General features: G+C 46.8%; 1 protein-coding gene across 1 annotated transcript in view; it reads left to right on the top strand.

Moving 5' to 3' along the window:
• PTGES3L (prostaglandin E synthase 3 like) overlaps positions 1-21996 on the top strand; it is a 62614-nt gene extending 40618 nt beyond the window's left edge. The window contains exons 5-8 of the mRNA XM_089654883.1: positions 1470-1559; positions 2337-2399; positions 14494-14515; positions 21869-21996. Coding sequence (XP_089511009.1) covers positions 1470-1559; positions 2337-2399; positions 14494-14505 — 165 coding nt within the window. The 3' untranslated portion in view covers positions 14506-14515; positions 21869-21996. The remainder of the gene's footprint in view (positions 1-1469; positions 1560-2336; positions 2400-14493; positions 14516-21868) is intronic.
• The last annotated feature ends 553 nt before the right edge of the window (positions 21997-22549 follow it).

Here is a 22549-nt window from a genome sequence, read left to right on the forward strand (position 1 = left end):
TCTGGGGTTTCAAAGTCAACAACCAGGGACAGGGTGTGCATACATAATTATTCACAGATTGAAACAGTAGAGGGCAGCAGATCCCTACACATGTACACTATAATCCATATTTAGTTTTATTGGTGCATATTAGTGCTTGCCAAGAATCTAAAGTAGTGGTGCAACACACATGGCCCATGGATCACATGCAGCCCGCCACCTGGGTGTCAGAAGGCAGAAAAGTGGCAAGGGGTGCCATGGTCCCATTGTATGTATTAACGTAGTTCACAGAAAGGCACAGAAAGGAGGACTGTACTGTGAGGCAGAGTGATCTCCTCCCCCACCAGTAAAGTCCTGGCCTCAGGGAAAGATATGTCTGCAGGAACATGTGATCAAGCAAGCATCACCAATGCTGGGGAGCTGAATTTCACTGCCACTGTATACCTATGTACAGATGGTACTTCCCCTGCAGCCCCCCCCCAAATACATACCTGAGCCCGATCTCGATCCATCAATGTGCACAAGAGCCGAAGCTTTCTCAGTTCATTCTCTTCTTAATGGCTGAGATACAACAGCAGGAGTCATTGGCTCTCTCTGCTGTCAATCAGAACCAGTGAGGAGGAGCGGGGGGTGAGGCTGAGCCCTGTTCTGTGTCTTATGGACACACAGAGCAGGGCTTGGGGCAAGCACAGAAGAGTGCCCCCAGAGAAAGCAGCTTGCTCTGGGGCACTAGACAAGTGGGAGGGGGGGTGGAGCCCAGAGTGCCAGAAGGGGACCACAGATGAGGAGGAATGTTTTTTTCACAGAGCAGGTAAGTATGTTATTTTAATTTACGTAGCTATGACAAAAAAAAACAAAGCAGGCTTTACAATCACTTTAACCATCAATGTGGTCTGGATTATTAGTATTGCCACTGACAATCACTGCTGGGGGTTATTGTATCCACTGACACCAATGCTGGGGGTTGTTTTTGATGTCTCTGACAGTAACACTGGGGGTTTTTGATGTGGTTTGTGACAAACACGCATGGCCATTTGCTGCACAAAATTGTAGAAGGTCTGAAATTTTCAGGGTTGAGGTGCATTATAGCCCATTTATTTTGAATGAGTTGCCTAACGTGATGCAATGCATGAAAATGTACTGCTACTGTGTGGCTCTCTTGAAGTGCCGGGGGCTGCACTAAAGTCTCACAGATCTAGAGTATCAATGTGTAGGCATTCTCATTGATACCCTTCCTTTCCCATTTTGTGCTGCCTAATCTCCATCTTCCAAAGAGACAAAAACTCATTGCGTAAATTGGTAGCATAAGATAAGATCAAGTGGGGCTGGCAAGGTTACAAATTAGCACAATCATTTTTTCAGAGATTTGCAATCGCTAAAAATTCTAACAACATTTTTATGACCAAAGATATCATTTCAATTAATTTAGACATGCACTGGTATGTTTATGTTGTTGTTGTTTTTCAACATTTTTTTTGTTATATCTGTAGCCTGCCTGGTTGCAAGTTGATTTTGATAACTGGAGAGACTGGGATGGAGAAGAGGAAGGAGAGGCAGCATTAGCAGAGCACTATTTGGATGTAAGTGATAATGATAGCTCTTCTGTTCTCAGAGATATCCTATGCAACATATTGCTGGCACTAGAATTAAAAGGTTAACGCACCAAAAAGCAAGGTTTCTTTTTGGTAGATTTGGTAGATCCTAGAAAATGTCTTATTTCTAGGAGATTTGTATTTTGGGAGGTAATATGTTATATTGTGAAGAATGTAACAAATGGGTCTGAGTGAGGTGATGAGGGTGGTGCTACATCAAAGAGAAATCATTCCCTTTTAGGAAGTTCTCTGTGTATATTTCTTCTTTGTCAAGATAATAGGGAGGTGTTATTCCATCCTAACTCCTCCTTCTGCTCAATCATCACTCAGTATGTCTACAGTCTCCTCTGCAGGTGGCACTCGTCAAAGTGTCATTGCAATTGGAGGAGAAAGTTGGGAGAAACTGGGTTTCTCTATGGTCTCCTCGGTCCCCCGCAACAGTGATTCAGTTGAATACGCTAGATCCAGGTGATCCTGGTGGCCATATTGGATCATATAAAGTCTTTTTTAAGTCTCTGCTCTGGGTTGTGTGTGAGGGGCTAGTGCAGGGACAGGATACCTGTCTGACAGCATTAGCAGTAGGGAAAGGTCTCCGAAGAGTAGGGACTATGTCTTCTCTGTAGCAAACTCCCCAGATCCCCAAGGGTCAATAGGATTCTGTTGGGGTGGGATTGGACAGGCTACAAATTAGGATCAAATATGAATATAGTCAAGTTAATTAAAACAAACAAACAAAAAACCTACCAATAATGCTTCCTTTTACAGCTGATCAACAGTGCCAAAGACAAGGGAGCACCTCCAAGCATGGATGATCTGGATGATTTAGATGTAAGTATTGTACAATTAGCGAAAAAAAAAAGCAAAGCAGCTTCTTTCTGTAATCTTTATGCAGAACTGAACTCTAAAAAGGCTGTTTGTGTGCTTTCAAACCTAACCCTCCTTCGTAATCACAAATGTGTTTCTTTTCAGTGTGTGTTTATATCATTTTTTTTCTATTCTGGCCCACTGTTGTTGCTGTTCTATGCAAGAACGACATGTCCCTGGTCTTACATCCTCCTGGGATACTTGCATCATATCTCCCAGAAGGCTACAGGACCATGGGGAGAGTCAATGGGGGGCAGCATGGAGATCATCAAGAGCTGGCTGCCTGAACCTAGAAGCCAGCTTAGGGAAGACAAGATGGCGGTGCAGGACCAGGACTATGTCACCTGCACAGTGGATCACAGCAGGACAATGCTGGATTCACTGCATGCACCCCCTGCTGATCCGTGCTGTGATTGGACACAGCATGAGCTTGACAGCTGATTTCAGCCAATGACTTATGGCTGAAGTCAGCTGATCGCCTGTGACCAAGCAAACACAACACTTTGTTTATAAACGCACAGAACTCTGTGTACTGTGAGGAGTGATCTGACAGATAGTAAGGTAAAAGCAGCGCATATTACACATTGTTAGGCACACAGGTAACCTTTCATTACTCCTAGAAGGTAACCCCTTCCTAGCCAGTGTCATTAGTATAGTGAAAGTGTACAGTATAAGCATCTTCTGTATTAGTATCACTGTTGATGCCAGTCAGTTAGTGTGCCTCCCAGCCCAAGTCGCTGATCACTGCCATTACCAGTATAGTGTCATAGCTACGTAAATTCCAGTAAATATATACCATAGTTTTTAGACGCTATAACTGTCACACAAACCAATTAATATACACTTCACGGGATTTTTTTTAAACAAAAAATTATGAAGAAATTTGATTTTTTTTATTGGTCATGTTTTATAACAGAAAGTAGAAAATATTGTTTTTTCTTCAAAATTTTGGGTCTTTTTTTGGTTGTATCGCAAAAGAAAAACCCTGTGGTAGCTCTATTCGTGTGAAAAAATGATAAAAAAGTCATTTGGGTACAGTGTTGCATGACCGGGCAATTGCCACTTAAAGTAGCGTAGTGCTGAATCATCTCTCTCAGTTTCCCCTCCTTGCATAAATCCCCCCAATCCTGCCTCCTAGCACAAATCCCCCTTACTCTCTCCTCCTAGCATGACCTCCCCTCCAAATTACGCTTCCCAGCATAAATAGTTAATCCCCACCCAAATACTCCGCGCCCAAATCCCTCCCCCAGAAGAACCCATCCTAATCCCCACCTCCTATCACAATTCCTCCCAATCCCCCCTCCTAGCACAGCCCCCCCAATCCTCCCTTCTAGCACAAATCCTTCCCCAATCCTTTCTCCTAGAACCCCCCAATCCTTCCTCCTAACACAAATCCCCACTGCTAACACAACCCCCCCATCCCCTCTTCTAACAGAAATGACCCCAATCCCCCTTCTAGCACAATCCTCCCACCCAGAACCAATCTTCTTCCTTCAATTCCCCCACCTAGGACAAAATTCCTCCACATCCCTTCTCTAGCACAAATCCTTCCCCAATCTTTTCTCCTAGAACCCCCCCCCCCCCCCCAAATTCCCCTCCTAGTACAAATTCCTCTCCAATCCCCCCTCCTAACACAAATCCCTCTGCCAACACAACCCCCTCCCCCCAATTCCCTCTACTAACACAAATATCACTAATCCCCCCTCCTACCACAAATCCCCCTAATCCTCTCACCCAGAACCTCTTCATTCAATCTCCCCACCTAGGACAAATTCCCCCAAATCCCTCCACTAGCTAAAACCCCACCAAATTACCCTTCCCAGCATAAAATCCTTCCACTTTACCCAAATCCACCTCCCCCTTTAGCACAAATCCCACACAACTCCCCCAAATTTCCCTTCTAGTCCTAGCACATATACCTCCATTCCTTCACAAATTACCCCCCCCCCCATCATCCCCATCACCCTTCCCAGCATAAATAGCCCCCATCCCCACTCCTGCACAAACCTCTCATCTCAGCACAAATGATTGTTACCCCCCTTCACTGTGTACAGTTTCCCCGGCCTGTAAGCCTCCCCCCCCCAAACTACATACAGGAAACTAGGTAGATGTGTGAGTTGTGCTGTGCTCTCACTCCTGTCAGTGGAGTGACCCTACATACAACAGATGACACTGGATCACCCTTGGATCGGGCTGTACACAGTTTGATTACCCTACCCCCTATCTCCTCTAATGATCGCTCATCTCTAGGCAGCAGGGAGCCAGAGAATGAAGCAAATACTGAAAATACCGATGTAAGAGCGATCCTGTGTCATCTGCTTTATGGGGGATCGCTCCACAGACAGGAGAGGAGAGCACAGCCTGCACCTCCCGGCTCTCTCCTGTCATTTCTATGTTGCAGGCTTCACTGCTCCAGGCTTCTCTCCCCTTGTCCCAGCCGTGAGTGTGGAGATGGAGTAGGGCACTCATCTGTCAGGCACAGTGTCCATGGAAAGACTGACCTGGGGAGGTGTAGCCCACCCCAGCACCTCCTAGATCCGGCCATGGTAGAGAGTTGGGAAACCATGAGCCATGACTGTGCCCTAAGCAGCAGCGCACCCTAGACAGCTACCTAATTCGCCTAGTGGTAGCGCTGGCCCTGGAAGGAATGTTATGGAAATAGAAATATGGGGGGGGAGGTCTGTGTTTTTTTGTAATCCAACAGATTGAAGTAGACAGGGTTGAAAACATCATGTATAAAATGCAGGTTAGTCCAGCTTTCCCCTGCCCAAATTCTGGGTGCCAGTCCAGCTCTTAACTGTAAATTTCAGGCAGAAGAGGAAATTAGGATGGCTGCAAGAACAGTAACAAAATCAAGTCCTTTACTGTAGACTCTCGTAGCAGGAGGGGCGAGACTAACGCATTTTACTACATCCAGGACTTATTCATAGAGCATTGGATACTCTAAGAGTAAGGACTGGATAGTGTGAAATGTTTTGTATTTCAATGGTTTTTATTAATTTTAAACAGTATAAAACAGAGGCAACAAAACACGCCCACGCAGGGGCTATCAATTGCACCGATAGAAAATGCATAATAGAGCAGACAGCGCTCTAATTCCAATAAGGCAAAACGTATGCCCACGCAGGGGCTATGTCAGGGCTCCCGGGTATGACCAGAGGTATGTGACTGACGCAGGGAAAAGCAGACTTCAGATATGTTATAAACAATGTAATTTATTACACTAACCATACAAACATAAACGCAGTGCAATAGTAAAACATAACACAGTGCAAACAAACCAACCAACCACCCACAGATAACAGTACATACAATGCAAGCGTCGTCAGGCAGGCCGGGTCAATATCAGTCGGGCAGGTAGGTACAGGGGGAGCAAGCGGAGAATGGTCGGGGTCACAGGCCAGGTTCAGCAGGTAGCGGGCAGCGTGGTACAGAGGGTCAGGCAGAGGAGAATGGTCAGACAAGCCAGGGATCAGAGCAGGGTCAGCAGAGAATCAGACAGGAACAGAGAGCAGGAACAGGATACAGGGCCCAAGAGAAACACAACACCAAGGCAGAGTCTGCAGGTCTGAATGTCCCTTAAATACACCAGTATAATTAGTTCCAGGTGTTTGACTGGCTGCAAGGTTGAGTCTCTGATTGCTGGGAGCACCCGCTGGCCAGCCCTGGTACTGCAGCTCATAAGGCAGCTGAGTCCCACTATTGCTGGCCAGTCCATTCCTGACAGTACCCCCCCCTCAAGGAGCGGCCTCAGGACGCTCCAAACAGTCCTAACTGGGCAAAATGTTCCACCGCCCGGGTCTGGTAACTGGCGGGATATCAAAGACTGGCACACCGGGCAGGACTCCGGGCAGCGGCACACCGGGCAGAGGCACATCGGGCAGCACTCCGGGCAGAGGCACATCGGGCTGGACTCCGGGCTGAGGCACATCGGGCTGGACTCCGGGCAGAGGCACTCCGGGCAGCGGCACACCGGGCAGAGGCACATCGGGCTGGACTCCGGGCAGAGGCACATCGGGCTGGACTCCGGGCAGAGGCACATCGGGCTGGACTCCGGGCAGAGGCACATCGGGCTGGACTCTGGGCAGAGGCACATCGGGCTGGACTCCGGGCAGAGGCACATCGGGCAGAGGCACATCGGGCAAGACTCCGGGCAGAGGAACATCGGGCAGAGGCACACCGGGCAGAGGCACATCGGGCAGAGGCACACCGGGCAGAGGCACATCGGGCAGAGGCACATCGGGCAGAGGCACATCGGGCTGGACTCCGGGCAGAGGCACATCGGGCAGGACTCCGGGCAGAGGCACATCGGGCAGGACTCCGGGCAGTGGCACATCGGGCAGGACTCCGGGCAGAGGCACATCGGGCAGAACTCCGGGCAGAGGAACATCGGGCAGAGGCACACCGGGCAGAGGCACATCGGGCAGAGGCACACCGGGCAGAGGCACATCGGGCAGAGGCACATCGGGCAGGACTCCGGGCAGAGGCACATCGGGCAGGACTCCGGGCAGAGGCACATCGGGCAGGACTCCGGGCAGAGGCACATCGGGCAGGACTCCGGGCAGAGGCACATCGGGCCGGACTCCGGGCAGAGGCACATCGGATTACCAGGCGAAGCAGCAGGCAGCGGGCCACCAGGCGGAGCAGCAGGCACCGGGCCCCCAGGCGGAGCAGCAGGCAGCGGGCCCCCAGGCGGAGCAGCAGGCAGCGGGCCCCCAGGCGGAGCAGCAGGCAGCGGGCCACCAGGAGGAGCAGCAGGCAGCGGGCCCCCGGGCGGAGCAGCAGGCAGCGGGCCCCCGGGCGGAGCAGCAGGCACCGGGCCCCCGGGCAGGGCAACAGGCACCGGGCCCCCGGGCGGGGCGACCGGCGTCGGGCCCCCAGGCGGGGCGACAGGCGTCGGGCCCCCAGGTGGGGCGACAGGCATCGGGCCCCCAGGCGGGGCGACAGGCATCGGGCCCCCAGATGGAGCGACAGGTCTCGGGCCCTCAGACGGAGCGGCGGGCGCCGGACCCCCAGGTGGAGCGACAGGTCTCGGGCCCTCAGGCGGAGTGGCGGGCGCCGGACCCCCAGGTGGAGCGACAGGTCTCGGGCCCTCAGGCGGAGCGGCGGGCGCCGGACCCCCAGGTGGAGCGACAGGTCTCGGGCCCTCAGGCAGAGCGGCGGGTGCCGGATCCCCAGGCGGAGCGACAGGTCTCGGGCCCTCAGTCGGAGCGGCGGGCGCCGGACCCCCAGGCGGAGCGACAGGTCTCGGGCCCTCAGGCGAAGCGGCGACCCCCAGGCGGAGCGGCGGGCGCCGGACCCCCAGGCGGAGCGACAGGTCTCGGGCCCCCAGGCGAAGCGGCGGGCACCGAGTCATCAGGCACGACAGTGGGCTCCGAGTCAACTGGCATGACCGCTGGCACTGGGTCAGACATTGGATCGTCTGGCTGGACAGCGGGCATCGGGTCACCAGGCATCAGGTCATTTGGCTCGACAGCGGGCACCGCGTCATCTGGCAAGGCAGTGGGCTCCGAGTCATCTGGTATGACCGCGGGCACTGGGTCAGACATTGGATCGTCTGACTGGACAGCGGGCATCGGGTCACCAGGCATCAGGTCATTTGGCTCGACAGCGAGCACCGCGTCATCTGGCAAGTCAGTGGGCTCCGAGTCAACTGGCATGACCGCGGGCACTGGGGCAGACATTGAATCGTCTGGCTGGACAGCGGGCATCGGGTCACCAGGCATCAGGTCATTTGGCTCGACAGCGGGCACCGCGTCATCTGGCAAGGCAGTGGGCTCCGAGTCAACAGGCACGACAGTGGGCACCGGGTCATCAGGTACCGGATTGTCTGGCTCGACAGCGGGCATCGGGTCACCAGGTATGACAGCGGGCACTGGGTCACCAGGCATCAGGTCATTTGGCTCGACAGCGGGCACCGCGTCATCTGGCAAGGCAGTGGGCTCCGAGTCAACTGGTATGACCGCGGGCACTGGATCAGACATTGGATCGTCTGACTGGACAGCGGGCATCGGGTCACCAGGCATCAGGTCATTGGGCTCGACAGCGGGCACCGCGTCATCTGGCAAGGCAGTGGGCACCGAGTCAACAGGCACGACAGTGGGCACCGGGTCATCAGGTACCGGATCATCTGGATCAACAGCGGGCATCAAGTCAACTGGCCTAATAGGATCGTCAGGCTGGATCAGTTCATCATGCTGGGTAGAGGCATCAGGCTGAATGCCGGCGTCCGGCTGAGTAGAGGCTTCAGGCTGAGTAGAGGCTTCAGGCTGAGTAGAGGCTTCAGGCCGAGTAGAGGCATCAGGCCGAGTAGAGGCTTCAGGCCGAGTAGAGGCTTCAGGCCGAGTAGAGGCATCAGGCCGAGTAGAGGCTTCAGGCCGAGTAGAGGCTTCAGGCCGAGTAGAGGCATCAGACAGAGTAGAGGCTTCAGGCCGAGTAGAGGCTTCAGGCCGAAGAGAGGCATCAGGCTGCGTACAGGCATCAGGCCGAGTAGAGGCATCAGGCTGCGTACAGGCATCAGGCTGAGTACAGGCATCAGGCTGCGTACAGGCATCAGGCTGAGTACAGGCATCAGGCTGAGTACAGGCATCAGGCTGAGTACAGGCATCAGGCTGAGTAGAGGCTTCAGGCTGAGTAGAGGCTTCAGGCCGAATAGAGGCTTCAGGCCGAGTAGAGGCTTCAGGCTGAAGAGAGGCATCAGGCTGCGTACAGGCATCAGGCCGAGTAGAGGCATCAGGCTGCGTACAGGCATCAGGCTGAGTACAGGCATCAGGCTGAGTAGAGGATTCAGGCTGAGTAGAGGCTTCAGGCTGAACCACGGAAGGCAGGTTCTCAGACGGCAGGTTCACCAGTTTGGATACTGGCAGGATGGTACTGGTTGGAAAGAATTTTCGCTTTTTTCTGGTTTTAACTACTGGAGCACTGCAAGTAAACGCAGGTCTGCAAACGAATGGAGCGAGCTGGAGACAGAGAAGAACTGGAGGATGGAACAGGAGAGGGAGCAGTTGCTACAGAGGGCTTTTTTACAGGGTTAAAGGCAGGATAGGTGCAGCGAGTGGGAACAGGGTACTGACATGCGGTAGATAGCAGGGCAGGAGGAGCTGTTGGGAATGCAGGAATAGAGTTTTGAGGAAATAAATTAGAAGCAGGACTGGGTCTTTGTAAGCTGACTGAGGCTGGGTGCAACAAATCTGTCCATGTCTGCAGTATGGGTTGAACAAAGCTGAGCTTACACAAAGCCTGTCTGACCAAAGACTGCACTGCGTTTATACAATCTCTTAGTATCTGTGGTGAACATGCAGAATAACGCTCCAGAAAGTAACCCACATCATCCTCTAATAACCATACCAGGGACTCTACCTGGTCTGCACTAAATGGTGGCAAAAATTCATCCCTGCATTCGGGGGTACCAGATGAAACCAACTCAGCACACACCTCAATCAAAGGCTGCACCTCAGAGAACTCTGTGCCCTGATCTACTAGAACATGAGCGAGCCGTATACATTCTAGCAGTTCATCCCGGGGATACTCCTACAGAGTTTGATAAGCATATTCTCTGTCATCAAACACTAGCAGATATAAATACGCAACCTCATCCAGATCCATCCTTCCCATCAACAAGCCAAGATGGCTTCCCTGTGCAGCCACTTCTGGTCAGGATTGGCCTTGGTGTAATGTCAGGGCTCCCGGGTATGACCAGAGGTATGTGACTGACGCAGGGAAACGCAGACTTCAGATATGTTATAAACAATGTAATTTATTAACACTAACCATACAAACATAAACGCAGTGCAATAGTAAAACATAATACAGTGCAAACAAACCAACCAACCACCCACAGATAACAGTACATACAATGCAAGCGTCGTCAGGCAGGCCGGGTCAATATCAGTCGGGCAGGTAGGTACAGGGGGAGCAAGCGGAGAATGGTCGGGGTCACAGGCCAGGTTCAGCAGGTAGCGGGCAGCGTGGTACAGAGGGTCAGGCAGAGGAGAATGGTCAGACAAGCCAGGGATCAGAGCAGGGACAGCAGAGAATCAGACAGGAACAGAGAGCAGGAACAGGATACAGGGCCCAAGAGAAACACAACACCAAGGCAGAGTCTGCAGGTCTGAATGTCCCTTAAATACACCAGTATAATTAGTTCCAGGTGTTTGACTGGCTGCAAGGTTGAGTCTCTGATTGCTGGGAGCACCCGCTGGCCAGCCCTGGTACTGCAGCTCATAAGGCAGCTGAGTCCCACTATTGCTGGCCAGTCCATTCCTTACAGGCTATCAATGGCACATAGGTTACAATAACATCAGTGAAACTCAGATTATTGCAACTAAAGACAGCTGTCCACTGTCACATCAAAACAAACAGAAAAGGAGAGAAAAAGAGCAGAGAAGAAAGAGAAAAAAAAAAAAAACACACACCAAAGAGCAAGGGTCCATGAGCGCCAATACAAAACTCCATCACCTCCCTACACTGGCCGGGGGGAGCGTGGGAAAGGCATATTGCAGCCACGGCTCCCATATTTTCAAAAATTTATGTTGAGAGTCGTTGCATATACTCGACATCTGTTCATTGAGCATCATAGTAGTCATACGATCCCGCACCCCCTGAAAAAGTACAAACGGACTCTTCCAGGCCTGAGCAATTGTCCTAGTGGCCGATAAAAACAAATAGGAAGCCAACCGCTGCTGACGAGCCAAGAGGCCCGGTATGGGGCAATGAAGCAAAGCATACCGAGCATCCCGGCGTATGGAGAGATGAAACAAAGTGAAAAGGAGGCCAAACACACGAGACCAAAAACGAACCAACCTCGGGCATGACCACCAGATATGCAGTACATCGCCACGATGGCCACAACCCCGAAAACATCGATCACTACAGGCAGGGTTAGCCTGGGCCAAACGAGCCGGCACCCAATACTAACGAAACAATACCTTATAGGCTGCTTCCAGCGTGGTCGTATTAAACGAACATTTAGCTATGAGTGACCAGGCTTTATTCCAGTCCTCCGGATCCACAGCCACTCCCAGGTCGCGTTCCCACTGAACTACATATGAAAGAGAAGTGTGCGACGAGCATCTGTTCAAAGCTGCATAAAGAAGGGAGATAAGGCCCGGGGCGCCCGGACGCTGCTGGCAAAGCCGTTCAAAGGCAGATTGCTGATATGGGAAAGCAGAAGTGGCCCTCAGCGAGAGTAGCCAGTGCCGCAATTGAAGGTACCGAAAAAATTCCGCTGGGGGAACATCCCGAGACTCCCGGAGGACATTCCAGGTGGGAAAGGACCGAAAAATCAAAAAGTGTCGCACCTGTGAGAAACCATGAGCCACCCACCAAGAAAATGCCCTCGGGTGATCTAGACCCGGCGGGAAAAGAGGGTTATTAACGATTGGAAGCAAGGGCAAAAAGGGTGACATCAGGCCACTGGAGTAACGTACCGAGTCCCAGACTCGTAGGCCATGGAGCAACATCGGACTCAGCGCCATAGGGCGCAGGGCAGGGGGAAGCCATAGAAGTGTCGACAGTGCGATAGGGGCACAATTAGGTAGTTCCAGCAAGACCCAGAGAGGAACATTGGAGGAAGCGTGCAACATAGACAGCGGGGCAATTTGGCTCGCCTGATAATACTTAGTTACATTGGGTACCCCAAGACCACCTTGGAGTCTATGAGCAAAGAGTGTATTTCTAGAGACTCTGGGATGCTTATTGGCCCAGATAAAACGCATAAACTTCGCCTGTAGCAACCGAAGAAAATGAGGGGGAACCCGCACTGGGAGGGTGCGAAAATAATATAACAATTTCGGCAAGATGGTAATTTTCACTGAATGAACCCGTCCTATCCAAGACAGGTGCGGAAATTGCCAGGAATGCATAAGAGAAGATAAGGAGCTAAGCAAAGGATAATAATTTGCAGCAAAAAGGGAGTCATAGGTGGGGGTCAAGCGAATGCCCAAGTATTCAAGAGAAGAGGAAGCCCACCGGTAGTGTGAAATGTTTTAAGTAGTCTCAGCCCTCCTGCTGCATTGTTTTTGAATCTATGAACACTCTACAATAAAAGAGTTGATTGTTTACTGATAGTGCAGATATCCTGTTTTCCTTATATACCTGAGGGTTGACGATTTGTGCTTTGGAATTCAGCAAAGAAAATACACTATGTTGTCAAGTCAACAAATTAGAACTTTTAGTACAGATTTTTAAATAAACTTTACATAGTTATATAGTTAGTCTGGCTGAGAAAATACAAAAGTCCATCCAGTTCAACCATTACATAGTTACATAGTTAGTCTGGCTGAAAAAAGACAAAAGTCCATCCAGTTCAACCATTAAAAAAAAAAAAGTTATAATCCTATACCCACAGTTGATCCAGAGGAAGGAAAAAAAAACCAGAAAAGCATGATCCAATTTGCTCCTGCAGGGGAAAAAAATCCTTCATGATCCCCCAAGAGGCAATCAGATATTCACTGGATCAACTTTACCTATAAATGTTAGTATCCAGTTATATTCTGTGCATCTAAGAAAGAATCCAGGCCTTTTTTTAAAGCAATCCACTGAGCTGGCCAGAACCAACTCTTGAGGGAGTCTATTCCATATTTTCACAGCTCTTACTGTGAAGAAACCTTTCTTGGAGATTAAATTTCTTTTCCTCCAGATGTAAATAGTGCCCCCTTGTCCTCTGTGATGACCTCAGGGTGAATAGCTCTACACTGAGTTCACTATATGAACCACTGATGTATTTATACATGTTGATCATATGCCTCCTTAATCTGCTCTTCTCAAGAGAATAAATTCAGTTCCTCTAATCTTTCCTCATAGCTGAGCTTCTCCATGCCTCTTATCAGTTTGGTTGCCCTTCTCTGTACTTTCTCCAGTTCCCCAATGTTCTTTTTGTGAATTGGTGCCCAAAACTGAACTGCATATTCCAGATGAGGTCTTACTAATGATTTGTACCGGGATAATATGATAGCTCTCTCTGGAGTCTATACCTCTTTTAATACAAGAGAGGATTTTGCTCACTTTAGAAACCGCAGCTTGGCATCCAAGTATACCACGTCTACCGCCACCCCTCTGTCCAACTATACCACATCCACCGCCACCCCTCTGTCCAAGTATACTACATCCACCGCCACCCCTCCGTTCAAGTATACCATGTCCACCGCCACCCCACTATCCAAGTATACCACATCCACCGCCACCCCTCTGTCCAAGTATACCACATCCACCGCCACCCCTCTGTCCAAGTATACCACATCCACCGCCACCCCTCTGTCCAAGTATACTACATCCACCGCCACCCCTCTTTCCAAGTATACCACATCCACTGCCACCCCTCTGTCTAAGTATACCACATCCACCGCCACCCCTCTGTCCAAGTATACCACGTCCACCGCCACCCCTCCGTCCAAGTATACCACATCCACCGCCACCCCTCTGTTCAAGTACACCACGTCAACCGCCACCCCTCCGTCCAAGTATACCACATCCACCGCCACCCCTCTGTCCAAGTATACTACATCCACCGCCACCCCTCTTTCCAAGTATACCACATCCACTGCCACCCCTCTGTCCAAGTATACCACATCCACCGCCACCCCTCTGTCCAAGTATACCACGTCCACCGCCACCCCTCCGTCCAAGTATACCACATCCACTGCCACCCCTCTGTCCAAGTACACCACGTCCACCGCCACCCCTCCGTCCAAGTATACCACATCCACTGCCACCCCTCTGTCCAAGTACACCACGTCAACCGCCACCCCTCCGTCCAAGTATACCACGTCCACCACCACCCTTCCGTCCAAGGTTTTGCTCACCTCCTCATAAAAAGAAATCGGATTTGTTTGACAACTTCTGTCTTTCATGAATCCATGCTGTCTGTTGCTTAAAATATTTTTTTCCAGCAAGAACTCATCTATGTGGTCTTTTATTAAACTCTCCAGTATCTTCCCAACTATAGGTCTATAATTACTTGGCCATTAAAAACCATTTAAAAAAAGAAGAAAAAAAGTTAAAGTCCTATACCATGTATCCAGTTGCAGAATTAACTGATTTTTTTGTTTTATTTTCACAGGATGATTTGTAAATTTGTGTAGGTAAGTTTGATTTCTAAATGTTTTTTTTAAACGCAGTTCATCAAACTTTGGATAATAATATGCACAAAACTAGTGCTTGCTATGCATGCATTGCTACAGAGCTGGACACACAGCAGCTTGAACACCTGAACTTCACATATCAGTCCTTCTGTAACACAATAGTGATTGAAATGGCAATGCATCTTAGCAATTGCTTTGTTCACATTGACAGATGCTGCAGTGGTACATGGAATCTATTAATCTTCCTATTTTTAACAGATGGAAAAGTAACTAATGAGTTTGCAAAGATATACATTGTTGTGATTAGCAGATTAAAAGCCATCTATTGAAGACATTTATATATAAAAAAAGTGATCACCCCACCACAACCCTGCAGTGTTCCCTACTAGATCATCCCTGCTCTGTGCTTGCATTCTGATCCCTCTATAAACCCTACACAACCTGCTGTCTCTGTACCCCCCTCCTGCGTATTATACAATCCTAGCTGTTCAATCCCAGCCTCAGCTGTCAGAGACAGCAAGCTGTGAAGGGGATGAAATTGCAGACACAAAGTGGGGAGGATTGTATCTCTTTAGGATGGCGAGTGAGTAAATCAATAAACATGCTCAGTACTGAGCACTTCTGTGTTCATCCAGAAACTGATGAGATAGTAACCCTGACATTTCTGCTTTCTGATCCCTTCAATTTCCTGAATTACCATAGGATCGATAAACATGAATGTCATTGTTACTATCTCTTCAGTTTCTGAAGACACATGAAGTGCTCAGTACTGAATACTGAATTTCTGGAAGAGGAGGACATTGGAGACTCTCTATATCAAAGATGCAAAAATAAAGCAAAAAACATTGATTAAAAAGAGTTTAACCATTTTTATTAGTCACTATTAGAGATGAGCGAATTATTCAAAAATTCGATTCGGCTGATTCGCTGAATTTCAGGAAGAAATTCGATTCGATGCGAATTTATTCGCTACGAAGTTAACTTATAAAAAGGGTTTCTAGGCTTCAGAGAGCCTTTAAATTAGTGCAGAACACTGTACCTTTAATTTAAATGCCCTTGGAGATGAGGAAGGAGAAGGAGAAGGAGAAGGATGAGAAGAAGGAGAAGGATGAGAAGAAGGAGAAGGATGAGAAGAAGGAGAAGGAGAAGGATGAGAAGAAGGAGAAGGATGAGAAGAAGGAGAAGGAGAAGGAGAAGGAGGAGAAGGAGAAGGATGAGAAGAAGGAGAAGGAGAAGGATGAGAAGATGGAGAAGGATGAGAAGAAGGAGAAGGAGAAGGATGAGAAGAAGGAGAAGGAGAAGGATGAGAAGAAGGAGAAGGATGAGGAGAAGGAGAAGGAGAAGGATGAGAAGAAGGAGAAGGAGAAGGATGAGAAGATGGAGAAGGAGAAGGATGAGAAGAAGGAGAAGGAGAAGGATGAGAAGAAGGAGAAGGAGAAGGATGAGAAGAAGGAGAAGGATGAGAAGAAGGAGAAGGATGAGAAGAAGGAGAAGGATGAGAAGAAGGATGAGAAGAAGGATGAGAAGAAGGAGAAGGATGAGAAGAAGGATGAGAAGAAGGAGAAGGATGAGAAGAAGGATGAGAAGAAGGAGAAGGATGAGAAGAAGGAGAAGGATGAGAAGAAGGATGAGAAGAAGGAGAAGGATGAGAAGAAGGATGAGAAGAAGGAGAAGGATGAGAAGAAGGATGAGAAGAAGGAGAAGGATGAGAAGAAGGAGAAGGATGAGAAGAAGGAGAAGGATGAGAAGAAGGAGAAGGAGAAGGATGAGAAGAAGGAGAAGGAGAAGGATGAGAAGAAGGAGAAGGAGAAGGATGAGAAGATGGAGAAGGAGAAGGATGAGAAGAAGGAGAAGGAGAAGGATGAGAAGAAGGAGAAGGAGAAGGATGAGAAGAAGGAGAAGGATGAGAAGAAGGAGAAGGAGAAGGATGAGAAGAAGGAGAAGGATGAGAAGAAGGAGAAGGAGAAGGAGAAGGATGAGAAGAAGGAGAAGGAGAAGGATGAGAAGATGGAGAAGGAGAAGGATGAGAAGAAGGAGAAGGAGAAGGATGAGAAGAAGGAGAAGGATGAGAAGAAGGAGAAGGATGAGAAGAAGGAGAAGGATGAGAAGAAGGATGAGAAGAAGGAGAAGGATGAGAAGAAGGAGAAGGATGAGAAGAAGGAGAAGGATGAGAAGAAGAAGAAGGATGAGAAGAAGGAGAAGGATGAGAAGAAGGAGAAGGATGAGAATAAGGAGAAGGATGAGAAGAAGAAGAAGGATGAGAAGAAGAAGAAGGATGAGAAGAAGGAGAATTCCAAGCCGGCAAAAAGTGTATCTGCAGAGCTCCGCTATTTCTTAGGCTATTTCTGACAGTTCTGTGACATTCACTCCATACAGCGGTTTCAACCGCTGTATGGAGGGAATGTCACAGAACTGTCAGAAATAGCCTATTTCTGACAGTTCTGGGACATTCACTCCATACAGCGGTTGAAACATTGTATCTATTTGTTTCCATAAATGGATCCATTTATGGAAACAAATAGATACAATGTTTCAACCGCTGTATGGAGTGAATGTCACAGAACTGTCAGAAATAGGCTATTTCTGACAGTTCTGTGACATTCACTCCATACAGCGGTTGAAACCGCTGTATGGAGGGAATGTCACAGAACTGTCAGAAATAGCCTATTTCTGACAGTTCTGTGACATTCACTCCATACAGCGGTTTCAACCGCTGTATGGAGGGAATGTCCCAGAACTGTCAGAAATAGCCTATTTCTGACAGTTCTGTGACATTCACTCCATACAGCGGTTGAAACATTGTATCTATTTGTTTCCATAAATGGATCCATTTATGGAAACAAATAGATACAATGTTTCAACCGCTGTATGGAGTGAATGTCACAGAACTGTCAGAAATAGCGGAGCTCTGCAGATACACTTAGCGGAACTCTGCAGATACACTTTTTGCCGGCTTGGAATTATTCTTATTTTCATCCTACTTCTTCTTCTTCTTCATCCTCATCCTCATCCTCTTCTTCTTCTGAGGATGAGGATGAGGATGAAGAAGAAGAAGAAGAAGAAGAAGTAGGATGAAAATAAGATTAATTCCAAGCCGGCAAAAAGTGTATCTGCAGAGCTCCTCTAAGTGTATCTGCAGAATAGAGGAGCTCTGCAGATACACTTTTTGCCGGCTTGGAATTATTCTTATTTTCATCCTACTTCTTCTTCTTCTTCTTCATCCTCATCCTCAGAAGAAGAAGAAGAGGATGAGGATGAAGAGGAAGAAGAAGAAGAAGAAGAAGTAGGATGAAAATAAGAATAATTCCAAGCCGGCAAAAAGTGTATCTGCAGAGCTCCTCTATTCTGCAGATACACTTAGAGGAGCTCTGCAGATACACTTTTTGCCGGCTTGGAATTATTCTTATTTTCATCCTACTTCTTCTTCTTCTTCATCCTCATCCTCTTCTTCTTCTTCTGAGGATGAGGATGAGGATGAAGAAGAAGAAGAAGAAGAAGAAGAAGTAGGATGAAAATAAGAATTCCAAACCGGCAAAAAGTGTATCTGCAGAGTTCCTCTATTTCTGACAGTTCTCTGACAGCTCCTTCACATGTACAGCGGTTGAAACATCTGTTTCCGAATAAAAACATCTGTATCCTAAATGGAAACAAATAGATACAATGTTTCAACCGCTGTACATGTGTTCCTTCTGTCAGAGAACTGTCAGAAATAGCGGAGCTCTCTGCAGGGACACTTTTGCCGGCTGATCGGGAAAAATCCGATTCGCGCACCCGAAGTAGGCAAATATTCGGATTCGACGCGAATCGAATTTTTCCTGAAATTCGTATCGAATTCCGGTTCGCCTGGTTCGATTCGCTCATCTCTAGTCACTATATAAAAAGATGTGAATAAATACAATACTGTTGAGAAGAATGATGAGAGCTTGGCTGTATTGCTTTATATAGTGACTAATAAAAATTGTTAAACTCTTTTTAATACATTTTTTTTGCTTTATTTTTGCACCTTTAAAATCCCACATTTTTTGGCTTTATTTTCTCCATTATAGGGATATGATGCTATTTGTATATTGTGTCACCCACTCATCACTTTCCTCTATCTCTCTATATCAAAGGTAAAACAACAGGGGTCTAGACCTCTGATATTTCACCAAAGCCTGCTGATGACAGTACTAGTAAAAAAAAAAAAAGACCCCCGCCCCCCTGCACGAGCACACACACACTACATACATTGTGGGTTGCATGTTCCATTTTACACTGCACCAACACACTAAGGGCCTCTTTGACACCACTGGGTGTGCATTATGGTTTGCATTGTGAATTGTCACATTGCATCTCAGTGCTTGATCTTTTTTTTTCTTTTTTTCTTTAATTTACAAAAAGAGACTGTAGCTACATTCCTACATATAATAGGACCATTACAAATGCAAGTAACCACCCTCTAATAGTAAGTTGGATCACAACAGCAAAAAGGGAATGCAAAAGAGGCTGGGAGCAATAGAACGTACTATTTTGAGTTATTAATTAATACAATGAATATATTTATTCTTTTAACCAAAAATTAGTGTCACTGTAAAAATGTAACAAATATTTAAAGTGTTACTAAACCCACAACAGTAAAATCAGTCTGTATATGCAGTAAAGCATGCTTGTTATACTCACTGTGGAACTTAAGGGGTTAATCCTCTGCCTTATGTAAAAACACTGTTTGAACCTGTCTTCTCTGAGCCTTCCCTTCTTCCAGTGTCTCCCTCTTATCTCCTGATAAGACATAGTGTGTGGAGACACTCTACACATGCTCAGTTTGGTGTGCATTGCTAGAGGAGTAAACAGTAAAATCGGTCTGTATTTGCAGTAAAGCATGCTTGTTATACTCAATGTGGAACCTAAGGGGTTAATCCTTTGCATTGTGTAAAAAAGCTGTTTGATCCTTTCTTCTCTGCCCCTTCTTTTGTTGAAATGACCACCTGATACAGACTGAACCCATGGTCACATGCACAAGCTCAGTTTGGTGTGTATTGCTAGAGAGTTTTTTTTTTTTCTTGGGAGGGTGCATGTGATGAGCACAGGGCCATTCAGCATTGTCCAGACAGAGGGTCAGAGGTTTCACATCCTCCTAGAGCAAAAAGAAAACTCCTCCTACAAGCTTTAACATGTACTCTGCTGGACACTGATAGAAGCCACAAGACTGCTCTAACTGCTGATGAGGAAAAGGTTTTTAGCAGTTTATATTTACTAAAATAATTGCATTTCCATATTCTGTGTACTGTGGGAGACCAGATATAGTAAATGCAGGGTCCTGGGTTTAGTAATGCTTTAAGCTTAGGTTCACATATGCGTAGGTCACTTGCGAAATTAGGCACATTCCCGACCCACAAACAAAGCGCTGCTCTTTAGCAGACATGCATGGATTTAATTAATTCTTAATGGCATCCCGACTATTGGAAAATGGTGTGCCACATTTTTAAAAGGGTTCCAGGACGTTACCCATGCTGTGCTAAAACAGTAACCTTGAGTAATGGTCAGGATATCCATTTTTTTATATTGAATTCCTGACCTGAGTAGTTATTAGGGTCACCAACCTGTTCTCAGCATGTTTCTGGACAAGGAAGGACAAGCAGCACACTCACAAGATTATCACTCTGCTCTCTCCTCCTGGACACATGTTCAAACTCTTGACTGACTGCTCTGTGAAAAGCAATAGAGCTCTGATGACTGCTTGTGCTGACCCTCTTTCCCAGTTTGAGGGATGCTGTGCATGGGACTACAAGAGGCAGATATCGGGAAAGATTCAGAAATTATGCCAGTTCTATAAATTGTGCACTGAATGGTATAATTGAATGCACAGTTGGAAATGGTAATTTTTTTTTACTATTTGCCTAGAGTTTAGATTTAAAGTAGAACTAAAAGTTGGGAGTAATGGAGGGCTAAAACCCATCTGTGTCCACTTGGGTAGATTTCCCATCACTTCCTGCCCTATAGTCAAAAGAGGAAGTGAGGGGAACATCCTTTCAATGTGAGAGAATCCCTTGTTGTCACTAGAGTCACGATAACTAGTGTCCCCATTGGAAAGGTTTCCCCTTTATTACTGTGCTGGGGAAAACTTCTTGTTCTTTTCCTTACACTTTTGATGATAAGCCCTCATGCACACAGGATGCTTTGATAACGCTGGCAACATTAGCTGTATAAAGTCATGATAAAAATTCTAGTTTTTCAGCTTTTTTTAGCATTTTTTCATTAGCGTTTAGCCGCGATTAATGGTGTTTTCCTGCGTTTTTCCCTTGTTTGCTTTTTTCACCATTTTTTAGGTTTTTTTGATCCAGGGAGAGGGGGACATGTGAGGAATAAATGAAGGAGAATTTGGCTCAGTCAGGGAAGGTAAAGGAAGATTTTAGTTTACTTTATGAAGCTTGTGCATCACATAGTAACTGGATTTGGGACTTGTTTAGACTGTCATACAAGAGACTGTAAGAGACTAAAGCCGGCCATACACGGGTCGAATTCCATAAGAATTTTCTTTCGAAAATCTTTTCTAAGAATTTTTGTTTGAATTTCGCACCATTAGTGGGCCACAGCAATGGCCGATTTTTGAGCAACCATTGAATTTGAGTGATCGGGCATGTTCGAAATTGTTTGGAAAATGAACAAATTTCTGATCTTTATGGAAGAATTGTGCGAGAAATGCAATTGGAAAAGAAATGAGCATGAACTGTGACCTGCAGAGAAAAGAAATTTCTTGGCCACGAAAATTTCTTTTTTGTAGCAACATGAGGTGAAATTAAAGGATTGGTTGGTGGATTTTCGAAAACAACGGTGGCACCATTGGATTACTAAAACACACAAAACTTTAGATTTTCTAAAGAAAATAAGTTCGGAATTCGACCCATGTATGGCCTGCATAAGGGGTTGATTTTCTAAAATTTGAGAGTGCAAAATCTGGTGCAGCTGTGTGTTTTACGGAGTTTTACCGCTTTTTTTCAGTGTTAGTGTTTTTCAGCGTTTTTACAGCTAAAAAACTCCTAGAAATCCACTAGTCCTGTTTTTTTTTTCCAGCCAAAAAACGTCCCAGCCAAAAAACATTGATTACAGTCCATGTGTGCATGGAAACATAGGCTAACATGCTGGGGGGGTTTACTAGCTGTAGAAAAAAACGTCAAAAGCCCAAAACAGCCGCTGTAAAAACGTCCAGTGTGCATCAGGACTAATGGTAAACAACAAACAGAGAGGGTGAATCTCCCTAACAGGGAAGCAGACAGCTCACCTCTCCATTCTATCCAAAACAAAAAAATGTTTACTCAATTATGACAAAAGTAATGATTTTGTTACATAACTATTGCAAATTGCTTGTTTTTCCAGATCCTTAATTTATGCAAGAGGATCACAAAGAAGATGATATTTGGCTGACCGAGTTTATGTTCCCATTATTTTTTATACCTTTCTGTTTGAAATAAATTGCTTTAGTTTGTTTTTTTTTCTTTGGCAAATTCCAGGACATTGTTTTCATTATTATGTATTTATTGTCAAAGCATAAAACACATTTTGACCATATAACAAGCGCTCAATAATAATGTGGACAGTAAGAATACATTACAAAACAGGTCTAAAGTAAACGTAGATTGGTAATTCACATGAAAATATAATAACTTTATAGCATTTGCAGATAATGAGCTTAGAACCCTTATAAAGGGAAATTTACTTTGTTTTTTTTTACGTTTATCTTTTTTTTTGTCTTTGAACAGTTAACATATTTCAAGGAATAGGGTTGTTTTATTATTATTATTATTATTATAATTTTTTTTTTGATCAGCTGTGCTTAAACAGTTCAAAATTATACCAAAGTTTCTGTGACTGCTCTGAAAGCACAATTTAATAAAATATCGCTCACACGCACACCCACATTATGAGGCTGCATTGACATGTGAGTATTTTTAGAGCATATTTTTGCACATTTTTCAGGTGCACACTTGAGCATTTTGTAGCTTGGAATTACAGACAACCAGGGGCAGAATGACCATTTGGAAACTCAGGCACTGCCCA

This window comes from Staurois parvus, unplaced genomic scaffold (genome assembly GCF_062004578.1).
Source record: "Staurois parvus isolate SC_StPar_1 unplaced genomic scaffold, SC_StPar_1.0 ptg000813l, whole genome shotgun sequence".
Lineage (NCBI taxonomy): Eukaryota > Metazoa > Chordata > Amphibia > Anura > Ranidae > Staurois > Staurois parvus.